This window comes from Falco rusticolus, chromosome 10, assembly GCF_015220075.1.
Source record: "Falco rusticolus isolate bFalRus1 chromosome 10, bFalRus1.pri, whole genome shotgun sequence".
Classification (NCBI taxonomy): domain Eukaryota; kingdom Metazoa; phylum Chordata; class Aves; order Falconiformes; family Falconidae; genus Falco; species Falco rusticolus.
In genome coordinates this window covers 29,899,652-29,916,830 of record NC_051196.1, presented here as the reverse complement: position 1 = coordinate 29,916,830, position 17,179 = coordinate 29,899,652, and the positions used below count along the sequence as shown (strand labels likewise).

General features: G+C 37.2%; 1 protein-coding gene and 1 long non-coding RNA gene across 3 annotated transcripts in view; one reads left to right on the top strand and one right to left on the bottom strand.

Moving 5' to 3' along the window:
• Positions 1-17,179, top strand: part of PTPN1 (protein tyrosine phosphatase non-receptor type 1) — a 45,940-nt gene that overhangs the window by 5,404 nt on the left and 23,357 nt on the right. Inside the window, exon 2 of one of the 2 annotated variants that reach the window (XM_037401597.1) lies at positions 9,350-9,450. The exons of the other annotated variant lie outside the window; for it this stretch is intronic. Coding sequence (XP_037257494.1) covers positions 9,364-9,450 — 87 coding nt within the window. The 5' untranslated portion in view covers positions 9,350-9,363. The remainder of the gene's footprint in view (positions 1-9,349; positions 9,451-17,179) is intronic. 2 annotated transcript variants of the gene reach the window in all.
• On the bottom strand, positions 333-8,258 carry LOC119154261. Its single transcript, XR_005106413.1, has 2 exons — positions 1,267-8,258; positions 333-648 (listed from the first exon to the last, which is right to left on the bottom strand). It is a non-coding gene; the product is annotated as an uncharacterized LOC119154261 (long non-coding RNA).

Sequence of the window (17,179 nt, the reverse complement as noted above, 5' to 3'; positions counted from 1 at the left end):
AGCCTCATCATCTGAGGATACTGATTCCTTAAAATTCAGAATTCATGTATGATTAAAGTGGACATCTTTAATTAAAAAGAAAATGGAGGAGGAAGGAGTTTACAAACAAATAAAGAAAAAAAAGTATGTAAAACCAGATAAAAGCTTAAAGTCATGCTATCTGTTGTACTGCAGTGAATGTAAGAATTGGATGGGTTGTTTCAGCAACCAGATAATGCCACTGAATTTGTTTTCCCATAGTCAGATAAACCAGTTTTTTCTTTAGGCTCCCCATATGCAAAATTAGATTTATATTCAGTGAAGTGTTGGAGAGCTGCTTTTTTTTTTTTTTTTCTTAAACGCAAAATTACTTTCATGCCTTTTGTAACACAGAAGGGAAGGAACCAAAAACTTGCATTACAGTATTAGTATTCTGCTACCAATACTACATTGAGTAGTTTTCTGTTAGGGTTTTGGGTTTTGTGTGTTTGGGGTTTTTTTAAGTATCTGCCAATTAGGTTAGCACTGTGTGACAGAAAGGTCAGCTCCTGTAATGATTCAGGCAATACAGCATCATTGGAGGATTTTCTCCTGTGACCATAGTCCTTCTTGCAATTTTGTTCTCTTCTTTTCTAACAGAGGCATGTTGTCGGGCAGCGGATAAGTTCTCTGCATAGGGTGAAAGTTTTTCAAATGTAAATTGAGTAGGAGCCTTATTAACAGCAAATTGATAAATACTTGAAAACTGAATATTGTGCCATAAACCTAACAGATTAACAAAAAAAAAAAATCCCAACAAAACAACACAGAAACAAACAAAAAAAACCCAACCCCTTAGCTGGAGTAGTTAGAATGTTCCTGAATATAGGATTCCATATTAAAGTTTACTTTGTTCTGCTTATTTCTGTAATACTGATTCGGAAAAAGGTTAGTATAAACTGAGATAGAAGACAAACACTAAAGAATTGCCTAAGATTTTGTATCATCTTCAGTGCTGATCTGAAGTGCTGTCAGTGTTGAGACATTTGACAGAATTACATAAATTTAAAAATTTGTTGCTTTTAAAATATTAGACTATACAGAATTATTAGACTAGAATGTATCTGAACCTCTGTAAACATGTGTACAGCATTGTTGTCAGAGAAAAGCAGCCCTAGTGAGCAATGTGTGCATTTTTTCCTAAAAGAAGCCAGTTTATGAAAATGTAGAAGCAGGTTCTCTGTAATGTTCATAATTAATAATACAAACTTGATATGATCTGTAAGCTTTGCTATTTACAGCACTTACCATTGAGATATTTTTAATTTCTTTTAGTCATTGGTCAACTTGTTTCATGTTGATTTGCACAAGAAACATTTTTTTTTGTTTATCTTTCTGGTGCCAGTAGACATGCCCTTGCTGGTTTGGCTGGGAGAGGCACTATGATACAGCATCAGAATGCCTTTGTGTGTTTGCTTTGTAGATCATGTAGTACAAATGCCAATTCATTTCTACCAAACCCTGTGAATTTAGATGTGCTTTTTCTCTCGCCCACGCAAAATACAGCTAAGATTCAACAGCTTGCCTGTCATTATACTAAGAAAAAGTGATAAAAGTGATTCTTGGAAATTCATGTGATTCTGCTAATAGTGATAGCTGATCTACTTCCAAATTGGGTTTGTGCTTTCTACATATAAGAAAAAACTTTAATAAAACAGCAGTGAAAAACCTGATGTCCTTATTGGGAAGGAAAAGGAGCTAGCATAACATGAAACTTACCAGAAACATTTTTATTTTTTTTTTCTTATTTCTAATTCTGTAGGTTCTGTTTCCGTATGCTTTCACCTTGAACAATACTTGTCCCAGAATATGGACTGATAAACACATTGTTTCCATAAGTTACTGGGTTTGCATGGAGGGGGGAGTAGGGAGTTGGTAAAGGGCATGTACTTCTGGAAACAACATAAGGACAGCCAGCTTACTTGAGAGATCTGTGTTTTTCACTGTGTAGTGACTCTGTATTTTTCAACTCAAAATATTTATCATCAACACCAAGGCAGATGTGATTCCTCCCAGATGGTGTGTGTGTGTTAAATTTATTTTTTTCTGGTGGCTTTTGTTCTTAACATATACTCTCTTGCTTGTCTCCTACCTGTCCTTCTTGGCATGATAAATTTTACTATACTTTTAAGCAGAATTTTTTGGTATCACTGATCCTGAACATGTACCTTATTTAGTTGCTGATTTGTTAACCGCTGGAATGAAAAAATATTTGGACAGTCCTGCTTCCTAGTTGGGCATATCCTTCATGAGACTAAAAGTAGAGAGAAAAAAAAAAACTTTCCACTGAATTCAGCATTAATCTCTTATTGAATTTACTTAAGTAGCATACCGATACCTGCATAGAGGCCTGTTTCCATTGTTGGGAATTGAAACTGGATTTCTGCTTTGTATATAGGGCATCTTGTTTCCATCTATGTTAGCATCCAGGCCTTTAAGTAGTTCCATAGTTGTCTCAGCTCTTGGTTGTTGTGGATGCTTTGGGAACATGTGGGTTAAAGGGTAAAAAGTCACCTTCAGCAATGAGGTGTGAAGAGATAATGATGAGGAAGATTTACTTGTGCTGTTCAGAGACTGTTGAATCTTTTTCTTAGGCTTAGAAGAAGGCTAAAACAGTTTCTATATCAGTAGAAATAGAAAATAAAGCAGCAACAATGCAGGTTTTGCATTCTGCCAGTGTATGCAATTACAGAAAAACTTCCATGCTGTACCAGTGGTGAGTGTGGAGCTACTCGGATCTTGCTCCAGGCAGAGAGGAAACTGTCCCCTCTGGGCAGAAAGCTCGCTATGCTTTTTGTAAATAAAAATAAAATAATTGCTTATCAAAAATGCTATTAAATAGTAGTATTTTGAACTTAAAGTAGCTGTTCTATTTGTGATCTTTCAGGTGCTTTTTCTGGTATCTCAAGTTCCCAGAATTTTTTCCTTCTTTTGTGAAGTGCTTGATTCATCAAGTACTTGATGCTGTGAGCTGTTCTACAAAAGACACTCTGTTTCTCAGATTCTTTATATTTATTTGGAACAAGAACAAGTGTTCTACACATAAAGAGGAATGTTCTCATAACCTTCTTCCCTTGTGCACATCTGAATAAGAATTGCTTGTTTACATCATTTCTAATCCCACAGTAACAGGTTACAGTAGCATAAACAGTGTGACCTTTCAATGTGATCACAGGAAGTAAAATGTGAAATCTATTTAAAAAATGCATCTTCAACTAAGGAAGAGTATACTTCCTTTTTATGACAGGAAAAATAACCCATGCTGGTTCAGAAGATCTCAGTTCCAATTATACTGTGTAGGGCCTATTTTTTCTGCTGTCTTCTGTACAGTTGTTGTAGCTGCTTGAAGTAGGACTAAACCTCTGCCGTCCTTGTGTAGAATTGTACATCCCTGCTCTGGATTGTGCAGGCATAAATGATTAAAGATGGTTTCTACTGGAAAAACAGAACTCTGACATGAGCAAGAGGTTTAAGTAAAAGGAACTTCTTTTGGAAAGGAGGAGAGGGTGGGTCATTGGAGCAAGAACTGGAAAAATACTACATGGCTTATTAAACAGCCAAAATACATATACACGCATTTTAGAAATTTTCTGAATATTTCCAGAAATGGAAGAAAAATGAGGGGGTTAACCAGCAGAGGATGGGGGAGTAGACAGCTACACAACTCTAGAAAACGTGTTTGTTTATTCCCATTACAGTTTACATTGGTAAGCAACATTGTTGCTTGTTTCCTAAACTTCTGACAAGGGAGAATTTTTACTTTAACTCACAGCTGCTACCTAGAACTGCACAGTGCCCAGCAGTGTCTGTGGGATGACTTGAACAAGAATCTTGTTTTAACTTGCACAATGTTTTCGTTCCCAGTATTGGTATCTTCTCGGAACTGGCCTGAAGTGTTTCATGACCAGAGCAGATCTGCCCTTGTACTGTTTCAAAACTACTATAGTAAATATGTGAAGGACAATGCGTGTTGTGAACCAACAAACCCATTCTTTTTATCCTTGCATATTCCACTCTTAGCTGTGCTTGAATTGGTAGTGAACTGAAAAATGCAATATTGAGTTGGGGGGGTTGGTTTTTTGATTTGCAAGTGAGCAATAAATACATAGATGGCTCATTAATAATTTCCCTTTAGATAGCAATTGCTTTCAGTTTTTCGGTGATAATCACTCTGATAACTGACACCTATTAACAGACAGCTAAACTATGAAAGACCATGTGGCAGGCTGGGTCTGGTTGGTAGAGGCAAGCAGAGGTGGAAGCAGGTGGTGAGCACGGGTAGTTTTGGCTTGGGGAAAGGGGACGTCTCGGCAGCGGTTCAAAACCCCGTGGCAGTCAGCTGTCCTCTGTGGAGGCAGGCTCAGGAACAGCCCCGTTTTCGAGGGGTACCCCCAGGTTCTGGAGCTTGTTTGTTCTGTGTCTGTCAGACTCGTCTTGTTTTCACTAGAGGTGAAAGATCGGAACAGGAGGTTGAAAATATGTAAAATCTTTACAGCTGCTAAGTTACTGGATTTATTAGCCGACATGAGAGCGTTAGTGGAGAGGTCTAATCTTACAAGTCTTTTTAAAGTTGTCAAGAAGCAGGCAGAACAGAAAGACTTCATGGAAACTACTGACAAGTTTTACTTGTCATTGATTTCTTGTTTAGAATTTGTGTAAAGCTTACTGTTCAGAACCTCCTTTAGGAGCCAAGTCCATTATGCTAGGCTTTGCCTTGCACAATCCAGTGTACAGGCTACTTTTCTTGACTGACTGACAGCAGGAAATTCCTTATTTGCTGTTTGCTAAATTCTCTACCACATGAAGAGAGGATTTTGGGTGGTAAAACTGTTGTGTGCTTATTGTCTTTTAAAAGTAGCTAAATAAGTTAATATTGCTACTTAGTTAGGAGCAAACACTCAAACATTTATTGTTTTCATGTAATAATGTCTACGTCTTTGGGGTTTGCTTGTGCTAAAAGTCTTTGCTAACAATGTGTTCTCCTTACAAAACTACCTCTTTACATGCAAAATTCTATCTTGGAATACTTGGAGAAAAATAATGCAATCTTATCGTAAAAATGCTTTGTTGTCAGCACTTTTTGTGTAAGAGGAGGCATTTTTGTGTGATTCTAATAGTTGATAACCTTTATTTGTGGATCAGAGCTCAGAAGCCTTTAGTGTAACGGTCTTTTGGGGGGGCAGAGGAATGGAAAGGGATGTGATGGAGTGAAGGGGTTTTTTAAAAATGTTTGGAGGTTACTGCAATTTATACTTTTTATTTTATTTTCTGCAAGTGTTTTAGGTGTGTGTTAAGACTGCAAATGAGGGTTCGAGACAGCCACCAAATTTTAAAGCATGCTTAGTCAAGACTGGTAACTGGCTTCGGCTGGCAGGAGGTGGAACATGATGAGCAAGAGCCTAGTGGAGCTGCGGGGCTCTAGGTACAGACTGCTGTGCCTGGGCTGTGGAAGAGTTTAGGAGGTAATAGGAGTCATGCATTTCCAGAGAGGATGCTGTCATCATAGAGGTAGAAGTTATGGTAGTTGCTTGGCTTTGCTCAATCAATTGCTGTTCTCAGAGTGAATTGTTTTAAACTAGCAGTCTTAGTAGATGGATGAAGTGGCAAAACTGTTTATCTGGTTTGATCCATGCAACTTTCACTCACAAATCATTTTTTCATTAGGCTGGGGAGGATTAAATAGTCCTTTGAAGGCCTAGCTTGTCCAGTTCTGCAGTCTTTTTCATGTACTGGAGTGCAGAGTGCTAATCTGTGCTGTTAGGATGTCTGTGAAAGCTTATCTTGATTATGTGATGCTCCTATTTAACACTGACATTTGTTTCTTAAACTCTTGAGTTGTTTTCAGATGGGAGAAGATGACCTGCACAGCTGGAGGTGAAGGCTCTCTCTCACTGCAATGACAGTTAAAACAGTCTCTAGTAACACAGGATTGGTTCTGTCAGTGTCTTAAAGTATTGCTTTGCAACTTGGAGAAATAATAACCTGTAGAATAAATGTTAACGTTTAAGGTATGGTTGCTTTTGGGTTAAGGGAGGGGTTGTTGTATTTTCCACAGGAAGTTCTAAGGCTTGTTGGCCATGGGCAGATTTTCTTACACATTGTCTTTTCTGAAGACATGCTTTTATTCACCTTTCCTGTGTGAGAACTAAATGCTAACACACACTAGAAATTATGCTTATGATAAGTAAAATGCAGTGTTGATATCCACAGTGACTAAAGACTTAATATGCATTATTTGTGTGTTAAGGGCAGCTAGTAAAGCAAGTGATCAGAAACCTACCTCAGATCCAAGCAGCTTAACTTCTATGAATGGCAGTTCAGTAAATGTTACATCTCTGCTGTCAGCATTTAAGGGTTAAGTTTCTCTTTCCAAAAAAGTATTGCCTTTTTTTTTTTTTCTGAAAACATTTACCACTCTGGAAGTAATTGCATAAACATCCAGCTTTTAAGTGCAACTTTTTCTGTTAAACCTTGGTGTAAACCAGAGGTGCCCAGCCACTCTGTCCTGGAGCCATGTGAAGTCTGGACAGTCTGTTCTGTCCTCGTCATCAACCAACGTTGATGCATTTGTCACATGGCCTGTTCAGCCCTTACATGACCTGACAGTCATATAGTCAGGTAAACAAATGTGTAAGCTTGCATTTGGGGGAGTAGGGGAAATGGCATCAGTGTTTGACTTATCCCCAAAACTGTATTTGGTCCATAGATTGTGACCTGATCATCTCAGGTTTAGAAAACTGTAAGCTTTAATATTAAACTAGCTTAGCTTAGTTTCCTAAAAACATGATTAGACAGTCATGTGGGAAAACAGGAGTATCCTAATTCTGCTTTATCTAACATCTGCTTTCAGCAGTACTGTTTGTTCTCAGAAGGTTTTTGTGTGCATTGCAGTAGCTTGGCAACCTGTAGGTTGCACCATTCAATTAATTCAGTATGCTTTTAATCATCACTAAAATTTTCCTTTCCAAATTTGAATATTTTAAGTACAGTGAAGTGGGCAATTGTCATTGTAACAGCAACAGCCACATTAAATAGATCCCAGCTGAAACAAACTGTTCATGTGAATTTGTAATCTGGTGTGTTTCTCCAAATTTCAGTCCAAAAGTCTTTCTCTAAATTAGTTTAAGAAAGGATATTTGTAACTTCTTTCTGAAAATGTTAGTTAAGCAGTTAGAGCTACTTAAAGTTCCCAAATAAGCATTTGGGTAGTATGCTGAAAAACATAACTACTAAAAGCATGACTGTTTGCTGTAGGAGCAAAGCTTGAGTTTGGCCTTTCTCTGCATGCAGGGACATGAACATGGTTTGTGCAATCCTGTTAATTGTACATTCTCTTTAAACTTGAATCTCATTATGTTAGAAATGGTAAAAAGCTTTTGGTAATAGTGTAATGAGTATGCTTTGGCAGAATGAAACTTTAGTTCCATTGCCTGTGTTGTTACTAATGGCCAACAGTGCGAAGCATTTTCATGTCATAGATTAGAACTTGCTGGGATTTTGTATTATACCCTAATTTGTAGGGAAGAAACAGAATGCAGAAGGGAAAACCACTCACATTATGGAGCTGGTACTGTTTGTAACATATGGTTCATTTTGAATGAACAGGGTTTCTTGATGCTAAATAAATCTAGTAGCCCCCCTCACACTTTTAACTTGAAAACTGCATCTGAAGAAATCCAGTAAAACAACATATGGTACAAACATCTTCAAGGAAATGAAGTTTACCACTAAATAAGATGTAGATATCTTTTTTCTTTTTCTTTTTTTTTTTTTTTTAAATAGGTAATGCAGAGTTCACAACTTCCTATTTAACAATTCCTGCCACTTCCTTTCTTGTGTGTTTCAGTACTTCCTCTAAATACAAGCTCATAACTGAGAATTTATATGGTATTGGTAGAAAGTTGGAAATATGGCTGTTGGCTGTCCCATAGTATTCTGAATACAAAAATAATACTGACATGGTGTGAGTATGTGCCATGCTGTAATCATAGATGACTTTATTCCCTTAACATTTGCAAATATATTAGAAATTTTAGCTTTTAGATTATTGGAGTACCCAACACGAATGAAATTATTTATACAGTGACACCCCTTAGCCATGAAAGAAAAAATAATCACTTTAAACTCTGGCTGCGGTTGCTCAGTGTTTCAGAGTAATGAACAGAGTTTACAGGCTTGTAGTGATAGGACAAGGGGGAATGGGTTTAAACTGAAAGAGGGTAGATTTAGGTTAGATATCAGGAAGAAGTTCTTCACTGTGAGGGTGGTGAGACCCTGGCATAGGCTGCCCAGAGCAGCTGTGGCTGCCCCATCCCTGGAAGTGCTCAAGGCCAGGCTGGATGGGGCTGGGAGCAACTGGTCTAGTGGAAGGTGTCCCTGCCCATGGCTAGGGGTTGGAACCCGGTGATCTTTAGGGTCCCTTGCAACCCAAACCGTTCTATGATTCTGTATTAAACATTTACTGGTATTTCTTTGCTTATTCTTTTGAAGGTTTAACACAGATTTTTGTGCTACAGTAGTTTTTCATAGTTGTCTCTAGAAAAAGCAGATATAAAAATAAGCTTTCACCAATAGAAATATGTTTCAAGAAATTATTCTCTTACCTTTCCTGTTTATAAAAATATTAATAAAATAACTGACATAATACATATAAAGCAACAACATGATGGCTTGAATATGACTTATTTTGTGAATGACAATTTTAAATGCACTGTGATAATGCATGTTGCTCCTCATCTTTCATTCTTCATCACTGCTATACCTGTTTCTGCAGAGTAAGAATCTGGTATGTGTAGAGCCACCTATGTTTTAATTTTAAAATCTGACCTTTAATTCATATTCAAACAAGTTCAACATTGGCTTGCCACTATTTATGCCATGTAAATTCAGTAATATTTTAACTGTTGATGGGACAGTCAGCATTTTGAAAGTCTCACCTGTGTAATGTCGTGTATTCAGAAGATTATGCAGCAGAAGCTTGGGCTGTGTGGCCAAGTTACACAGTATTAAATGTACAGTTTGGCAAAAAAATTACTTTTGGTTGCTAATGCATCTTCCATCATCTGAACAAAAAGGGTGCCAAAATACCAGCCTCCAGGTTACTGTTTTTAAAACACAGAGGGCTCACAAAAAACCTTCGTGGCAGTTCTGGTGTGTTGTGTTTGAGAAGTGTGTTCAAGTCTGTTTCATGTTTTGCTGCTGAATAGATACAGGAGCTATGTGAACATTTTTGTGCATTGATTACTGAAACTAGAGTTCAGAGCTCTTTAAACAACAAGTACATGTTCATAAGCAAGCAGCTATGAACTGGACCTTTTCTTTTCCTTTTAAGACAGGCTCTTCTGAATGCTCCAGATAGAGAGGAGATTGCCTTTACCTTATCAAATAAGAATATATGCCTTTATAAATGAAACATTACAGAAAAAAATAGTGGTAAGTCTCTAAAGTCTGAATAATCTGTTGCTGTTGAATTTGATATGGTAACAGTATTGTGCTGTGAAGGCTAATTTAGTAGGTTTCTGAGAGGGAAATAACCTTTGGAACTCCTATAATATGCAAAATAATTAAAGGTTACAGTGAACACAGCTGTTTCTGCCAAGCTGACTAAGCTAGGAATTCAATTTACTATTTTTAGCCAGCTTATAATGTCTCTAGTTCTCAATGGTACCCATGTTATTGCTTCTAAAAATTATATTAATGTGTATTTATCACACAATATAGGTGTGACAAACTAGGTAATATGAACGTTTTTAGTGCAACCAGTCCATTACTTTCTATATCAAACTAACAGTATGAATATATAGACACAACAGAACACTTCAGGTGGCATCTGGGCTGTGTTACACTAAAAGCTTGTCTATGACTTGTACAAATTCAAGCTGAAACCTTCCTTAGAGGAAGAGGCATGAGCACTGGAATGAAGTAATGTTGTTTTCTGTAAGTTATGGACATATAGCATGTCTAGCATACGTATTCCCCCTTTCTTGCCCTCTAAGAAAGTTGCCTTTCTCCATTATACAAGAATTTCTTGCATGCTGTTATTTGCATTCAAAATACTTTCCTGTTGATCCTTGAGATACCATCATTGTACAGATCTTGTAAAAATTCCTATAAATTATGTCCTGAAATCTAAAAATCATTGCAGTTAACTGTACTTCTGCAGACTGTGCAATAACTGAACTAATAAAAATTTTGAAAACAATGCTGGTGGAGTTAATTTGTGTAAAGTATTTACAGTTCTATGAGGTATTGTCAAGGTTAACTTCAAAATGACATTCTGAACTAGTTTCTTTTTTCTAATAAGGTTTACTTGGTACTTTTTGCAATGATTACTGGATGAGCAAAAGCATTCCTCAAAATCTGTGTGTACCGAATAGACATACTTCATGCATAAATTTGTTGCTTTTTTAGAAAGAATCAGTCTAATTTTAACATAACATATGGCAAGCTGGCATCTAAAACTGCTTTAACTGACTGTACTTTCTAACGGCATTATAAACCAGTTTAACTTGAGATAAGAGTTAAGTCTCAGGAAAACTATTTTAGTTCCTATTTGCTTCTGTTAACACCAATAGCTTGCTTACTCTGCCCTCTAAATTACAGTAGATAAGATCTGAGTTCAGTTTTAGTCAGCGTTGGGTGTAGATGATGATGCTTGCAAGTGAATCCTGTTTTCATAAAATCCTGGTTTCACTTCTGTTTTTCATGATGGTAAGAAACTTTCAGACCCACTCATGTCAAGAAAATGAAAACTAGGCAAACTCCAGAAGTTCTGATTCCTAAGTAATAATCCTTTTATTTCTGGTTCTGTGTCATTATGGAAAATAGGCCATTGACAATTAATCTAGAAGTGCTTTTGTATTTAGAAAGACTTTCTCATCAAAAAGGTGAAGGAAATGCATGATTTCCCAGCTTGGCTTCCCTGGCTCTGAATGATGTCAGCTTCCAATGACAATTATTTTTTCTGTAGTGCTAATGATGGGGTAGGGGAACTAATCTAAAACTTTCTTCCCTTGCCTCTAGAGACCAGGGAAGACAAAAGCATTCCTACAAGAGCCTAAAAAAATTGCTCAGAGAAACAGCCTCCCTCCTGAAAGGAGAAATGGATAGTTGTTCCAACACAGCTGTCTACCCAAGAGCATTACAGCGAAGTGGTTGGATTCCTAAAATGGTAGTGAGAAACATTGACTCCTAAGTTAGAAACCTAATGAGTTCAAACATCGCAAATGAAAACTAATCTGCTTGGAGAACACAAGTAGCATCCATAATAGCAACCAAGAGGTGTATTCTGGCTGTCTTCGGTGGGTGACTTCCTTAACTGGCACATTTGCACTACTCTTGGGGGATTTGGAAGATACAGGGTAGATCAAAATCACTAGCATAAAGGCCTGTCTCTTTCTCATTGAAACCCTTTAATGTTTTAGCAGTCCAAGTTGACGTAAGTGTTTATTTTGGAATGCAATGCCAGCAACAACAAACTTGACATTAGGGCATCCAAAGGACAATAGCAGTGATGTGAAAAAATGTATGATATTTTCCTTTGTAAGTTCTAGAAGGATATTTTTGTAGTTTTAAGTTTCTAATGAACTTGCAAAGGGTTATGTGTGTGCATATTCTTGAATACAGCCTATCTTTTCCCATTGCATGCAAATTCTAATACCATGTTAACAATGTAGCAAATATGAATTGATGATAAATCTCAGAGTGTACAGTCTCCTGCTTCCCCTATTACTCGTTGCACAGTGGTTTTTAGGAGGTATTGTAAGGTTCCAAGTTAAGTTGTTGAATTTGTAAGGAGCTTGATAAGTAAATATGAGAAGTCTGGAGCTCTTTAAAAACTCAGATTTTCTGTTTTCAGTGACATCTAGTGCTACAAGACCTCTGATGTTGGTGAATGTTTTGCTTTTGATCGAATTGTCTCTGTGTAGCCATCTCTACCTAGTTTTTAATACTTATTTTGAGCACTCACCAAAATTTCTGAGGTCATCTCATTTCCTGTTCTCCAGTAGTATTTGTAAACTGTCTTTGGTCTTCATTACTAGTAAACTGGATGACCACCACTTTCATGTAGATATGGCACCATTTGAGAGAGAGATATATGGGTTTCTTTTTCTATTTGAATCTCATCATCCATCCGCAACAGAAAGTAGTGCTGCAGAACAAGCTGAAAACTGTAAAACAGTGTGTTCCTATTTGCTGAGCAGCGTTAAAAATCCTTGCGGTCTTACTCAGGGAATCAGATGCCTTCTGCTAAATGTATGGGTGTAAAAATCAAACTTTTGGGGACAGACACACACCACAACAAACCCAAAAAACCCAACGCTTTAGCACTAGGAGACTTTAAGAAAGTAACTTTTCTTTCTCTGACTTGTTAGGATTGCCTAGAGGATTAGAACTATAAAATACCCCAAAGCTTGGCAAATAATTTTTTTATCTCTACTGGGTAGGCAAAATGATGGAGTTAGGAGAGATGGTGATTTCGTAGTAGATGGCAGTTTCACCCACATCACAAAGTGTTGCTGAGGTCTTGGGTATTTTGTACATACTTTGCCTGTCCCTTAGGGACACTTCATGGTGTTACTCCTATCCCAGATCCCTGATGTTCCATGGAGGCTACCTAATTAGTTTCAATTAGAGACAAGGGGGAAAGCTAATTAGTTGGTGAGGTTGTGTTCCTAGCTTATTTGTGGTTGGTGTTTTGGGACTGCTTGTCATTTTCCCTGAGACCCTTTGCCAGGACAGGCGTCTGGTTTAGCAGTAGGCTCATACTCTGTGCTGTCAACTTCAGGGCTCTGGCTTCACTGCAAAACTGCCTTTCCCTGTGGGAGGGAGCATGATACATGTATCATACTAATTGGAACATCTGGGGAATCACCCTTTGTCTGGAAGCTCTGATTTGTGTTATGCTTTTGTGGATGATTTCTTAAACGCATCAGGAAAGTGACTCTGTGAGCTTCTTGTACGGTCCATGTTGTGGAAATGTACCTTATGGTGGAACTGCATCTTTTAAACTTAGTGCACTGGCTTGCTAAAATGATGTTCTAATGCTGACTTTGTTTTAATCTGGTAACTTCTAGTTATGGTGCGTGCTACATAATTAGATCTCTATCTCACATATGGTGTCTTAATTTGAAAAGAACCTTGACAAAATTAAGATCACTTGGGAGCTGGAGCCTGCCTTTGTGTCTTTGACAGTTCTCTTATTTGAAGAAGTTCTGCATGTTATTGCTGAGCATATATTGCTGCAGATAGGAAATACTGGACTTGACTAGTCTTCTGTTAATGTGACCAGTAGTTTTTAAGATACCATTTAGTAATCCAGATTTTAAGTCATGTCATGTATGAAAGGATTAAAAATAATGCTATGGAAGTTCTGCAATTGCGTAAGTTTAAACTGCTGGCAGAAGAAATGCACAAATGTTGGCGTTTCTTTAAAAAAATCTAACATTTGTAATCTTATTTTGTTTCTTTAAAATATTTGTCCTGTCCACTGCAAAATGACTGTGGTGTTTGTCTATTCAGCAGCTAAAGTGCTGTGCTGTTTGTTTGGCTTTTAGTCAACATACTTTCCAGGAAAAGGTGAAAGGACACAAATACCACAGACAAGTTTCATTTGTAGTTCAGTGAATGTGAAGTATATGTTTTAATCTAAAATTAAGTCTTTTTAAAAAAACCTTAATCAAGGCTTAGTAGGAAGACTCAACCTTCAGCTCCTCAAATATGCAAGGCTGCTTGCTTTCAAACTTGGCAAGTGTGGAATTACTTATCAAGACCACAGGACTTGCTCTGGGTCCTTCGGTAATTGTAGTTCGGTTACAGCTCATTAGATGAGCACGTTAATAGTCTCCTCAAGTGATTTAGAGGGCCTTAAACAGTGACAGTAGATCCACTACTAAACAACTGCCTAAATGTCTCTTTAGGCAGAAGATTATATTGTCCTTCTGTATTGGTACAATACCTAGTCCTCAGGAGCCTCTCAAATTCCTTGTTAACAGTAGTAATTAAAATGCCAGATACTCTGAAAATTTATGTTCTTTTTAGTGGGTAGTATGCCAGCATGCCCAAGTAAATAGAAGAGCAGGATATGTTCAGAACCAAAAGTCTCGGAGCAGGACATATACATTGGGGTAAAAGACGGGAGATAAGGAAGAAGAATTGTAAAGATCTGTTCAGCTTTTAAATGAGAAGACCTTGAATCTGTTGCCTGATGAGGGCACTCAGGTGGTGGTAGTGATGGAAGTGGGTCTGACTGCTGAATGCCAGTTGACAACAATGAAATATTTTGGATACAATTTAAACGCCAGGCCAGGTTTAAATTCTGAAATAATAATTCAGTTAAAGGATCTCTTATATATATATTTTAAGCATGTAAGTCTTAAATACATTACAAGAAGCTAGCAACTAGTTTCATTAGGAAAGACATGATTTAAAAACACTCAACCCACAAACCCACAGGTGACTTTGTTGTATTTATCAAAATTAAGGAGACAGTTTGTGTTGGAGTGGGCACCTGGAGGAGGGGGGAAAAAACAACTTAAGGTAGGGTCTGGTAATGATTTTCATTGCTTACTGCTGTTGTTATACAGCTGACAGGAATTAGGACTATAATTGTTAGCAAGTTTTTGTCCCTGCACCAGAGCACATGCTTTGATGCCCTGTACCTGTACAGATCAAATCACGCGTGCCTTCTGTGTGAAGGGAGGGGAGGGTAAGTTATTAAAAGGAAGTATGTGCCTGTGTTCTTTTACAGGAACATTATTCTACTTCGATATTTTAAATGTGCTTGTTTCAGTGTGCTGAAATCAATTTACAGGAAGTCGGGCTCAACTGATTCACTTTCTGTATATTGATTTCTGCCTAGAGTGAAACTTCTGATATTAACAAAGCATGAGTGATTTTTTTTTTTTCAGATATCACTTGAAGTGACTGAAAATAATAAAGCCTTTTTTCTTACTCTTGAAGGTGGGGTTTTTTGTTTTGTTTTTGAAGGTGAGAGAGAAATCTGAATAAGAATTATTCCGCGTAATTCCTGTAATGTTGTTGAAGTTTCCAACTGGTTTGCTCTTACCTAGAACGAGAATTTTCACTGTTTTCCTACCTTTATTTCAGTACCTTTTCTTGATCTTCTGAAGATGAATTAGCCACTGCCTGGTAGAACAGCCTGTTTTCAGGGTTCCAAGAATAGACTATCCCTATGTTTATCGTGACAGGTAAAGAACAACCACCTGATGATAGGTCCTGAAACAGAGTGAAAAACTTAGAGGGCAATACTTCAGCTTATTCTTTCTGTCACTTTGATTCTTTTCTGTCAAGACTTGGGGATTTCATCCATCAAATTACCTGCTTAAATACAGAGCAAAACCCAGATTTTAGTTTGCTGATTGTAATTAAAGATGAAGTGGGTTTTCATAGCTTGATCAAATGCCTGTAACACAAAAAGTACTTTATCCTTCTACCAAAGGGGGTTTGGATAAAACTGTTAGGGATTAAACCATGTCAACATGGTATTGTCTTCTGTTACCTTTTAGTAGATAGGACTGTGCTTACTGAGAGATACAGCATGAATTGGCTGCTGGTTAGACTGCTATTAGAAAGTTTTTCATTTCAGATTTATTGTGGATTTTTTCAAAAGAAATTATTTCTATAAACTAGATACTACATTTAAAAAGAAAGTTGGAAAATTATACATGAGTACCGGCTGTTACTAGTGGTATTAACTGCACAAACCAGACTAACTAGCTTTCATTTGAAATCATCTGCCCTTGTTCTAGCACAATCCTTGAAATTGTTTAAACAAAAGATTACCTCGAACCTTTCTAAAAGACTGGATTATTTTTCTTGTCCTGTGCAGAGCACTGAGCTTTATAAATGAGTCAGGCTTTCTGGATTTATACACTGAACTTATAATACTGAACTTCAGTGTTTAGTGTAGGTTAACTGGTGTTAATACACTGATGTTCAAACCTTTAACCTAACTTGCTTTTTGAGACCCATGTAAATGAATTTGAATACTTGAAAGTCTAGCATGTGTTTGAATATATTTGCATAATTTTGTAGGAATTGCGGGGCAGAATTACATAGTTGCATGATGATTTTAAAAAACAAAACTCCATACCCAAAACAAACTCAACTTATTTAAAAAGCAGTTAAAGCTTTAAAATATTAGTGACTAACAACCATGAAAGTGAACAACATACCTATACAAATGATGAAACAGTGAGCAGAGAGTGATGTTGCTGCAGAGAGCTTGAAACTCACTGAATCACTTGTAAACCTTGCTGGAAAAGGGGCACTCAAAACCAAGAATATCTTATATTTGATTATCTAATTTATTTATTTATGTTTTAACCAAATTATCTCATTTATCTTAAGATTCAGCTGTGCTAATGGATTATGCAAGAATTAGCAGCAATAGTACAGTCTTGCTTTCTTAGCATTAACTGAGGTTATTAACACTGTATGTAGTATCTCATGAAAGATAGTAGAGGATTCTGAGTGAGTATAAATAAAAAGTCATTCCATGATTCCTATATTGTGAAGTCCGAGATCCCCTTGAGAAACTGTAAACTATCTGCAGTGGTTCCAAGGGCGTCTCTTGTCCTTTTGTTTCTACTTTGCAACTTGTCATATACAGCTTGTTTAAACTCTAGAAAATATTTTGGTAATGCAGCACGGCGCTCTGGTTTTGCTGTGAAAAGGTGTGAGAAAAGATTTTCTTATCCTTCCGTCACCTTCTAGTACTCAGGTTTTTATGGCTTTTTTTCCTCCCCTCCCCACCCTCCCAGAAGCCTACGAAGTCTACATACATGTTCTTTACCACTGGTCTTCACCTCGTGGTTTGTGTGTTGGGGTTGGGTTTTTTTGTTTGTTTTGTTTTGTTTTTTGGTGGTGGTAGCTCTACAAGCTGTAATGCTGTTAGGTGGCTTTCAAGATGTCAGAATGAAAATATTAGATAAAGAGGAAAGGAAGACTGTGTTTATAACCATAGTTGTCAGTTTACAAAGCCTAGAATACCTAACAGGCTGGGAATTACACATTTTTAAACTCATAAAAAACCCCATATTGCAGACAAATTAAGGTCTGGATTTGCTACACAGACTAAATTCCTTTAGGAGATACGTAGATACCTGGGCTGTCAGGTGCACCAGTCTATTTGAGATGC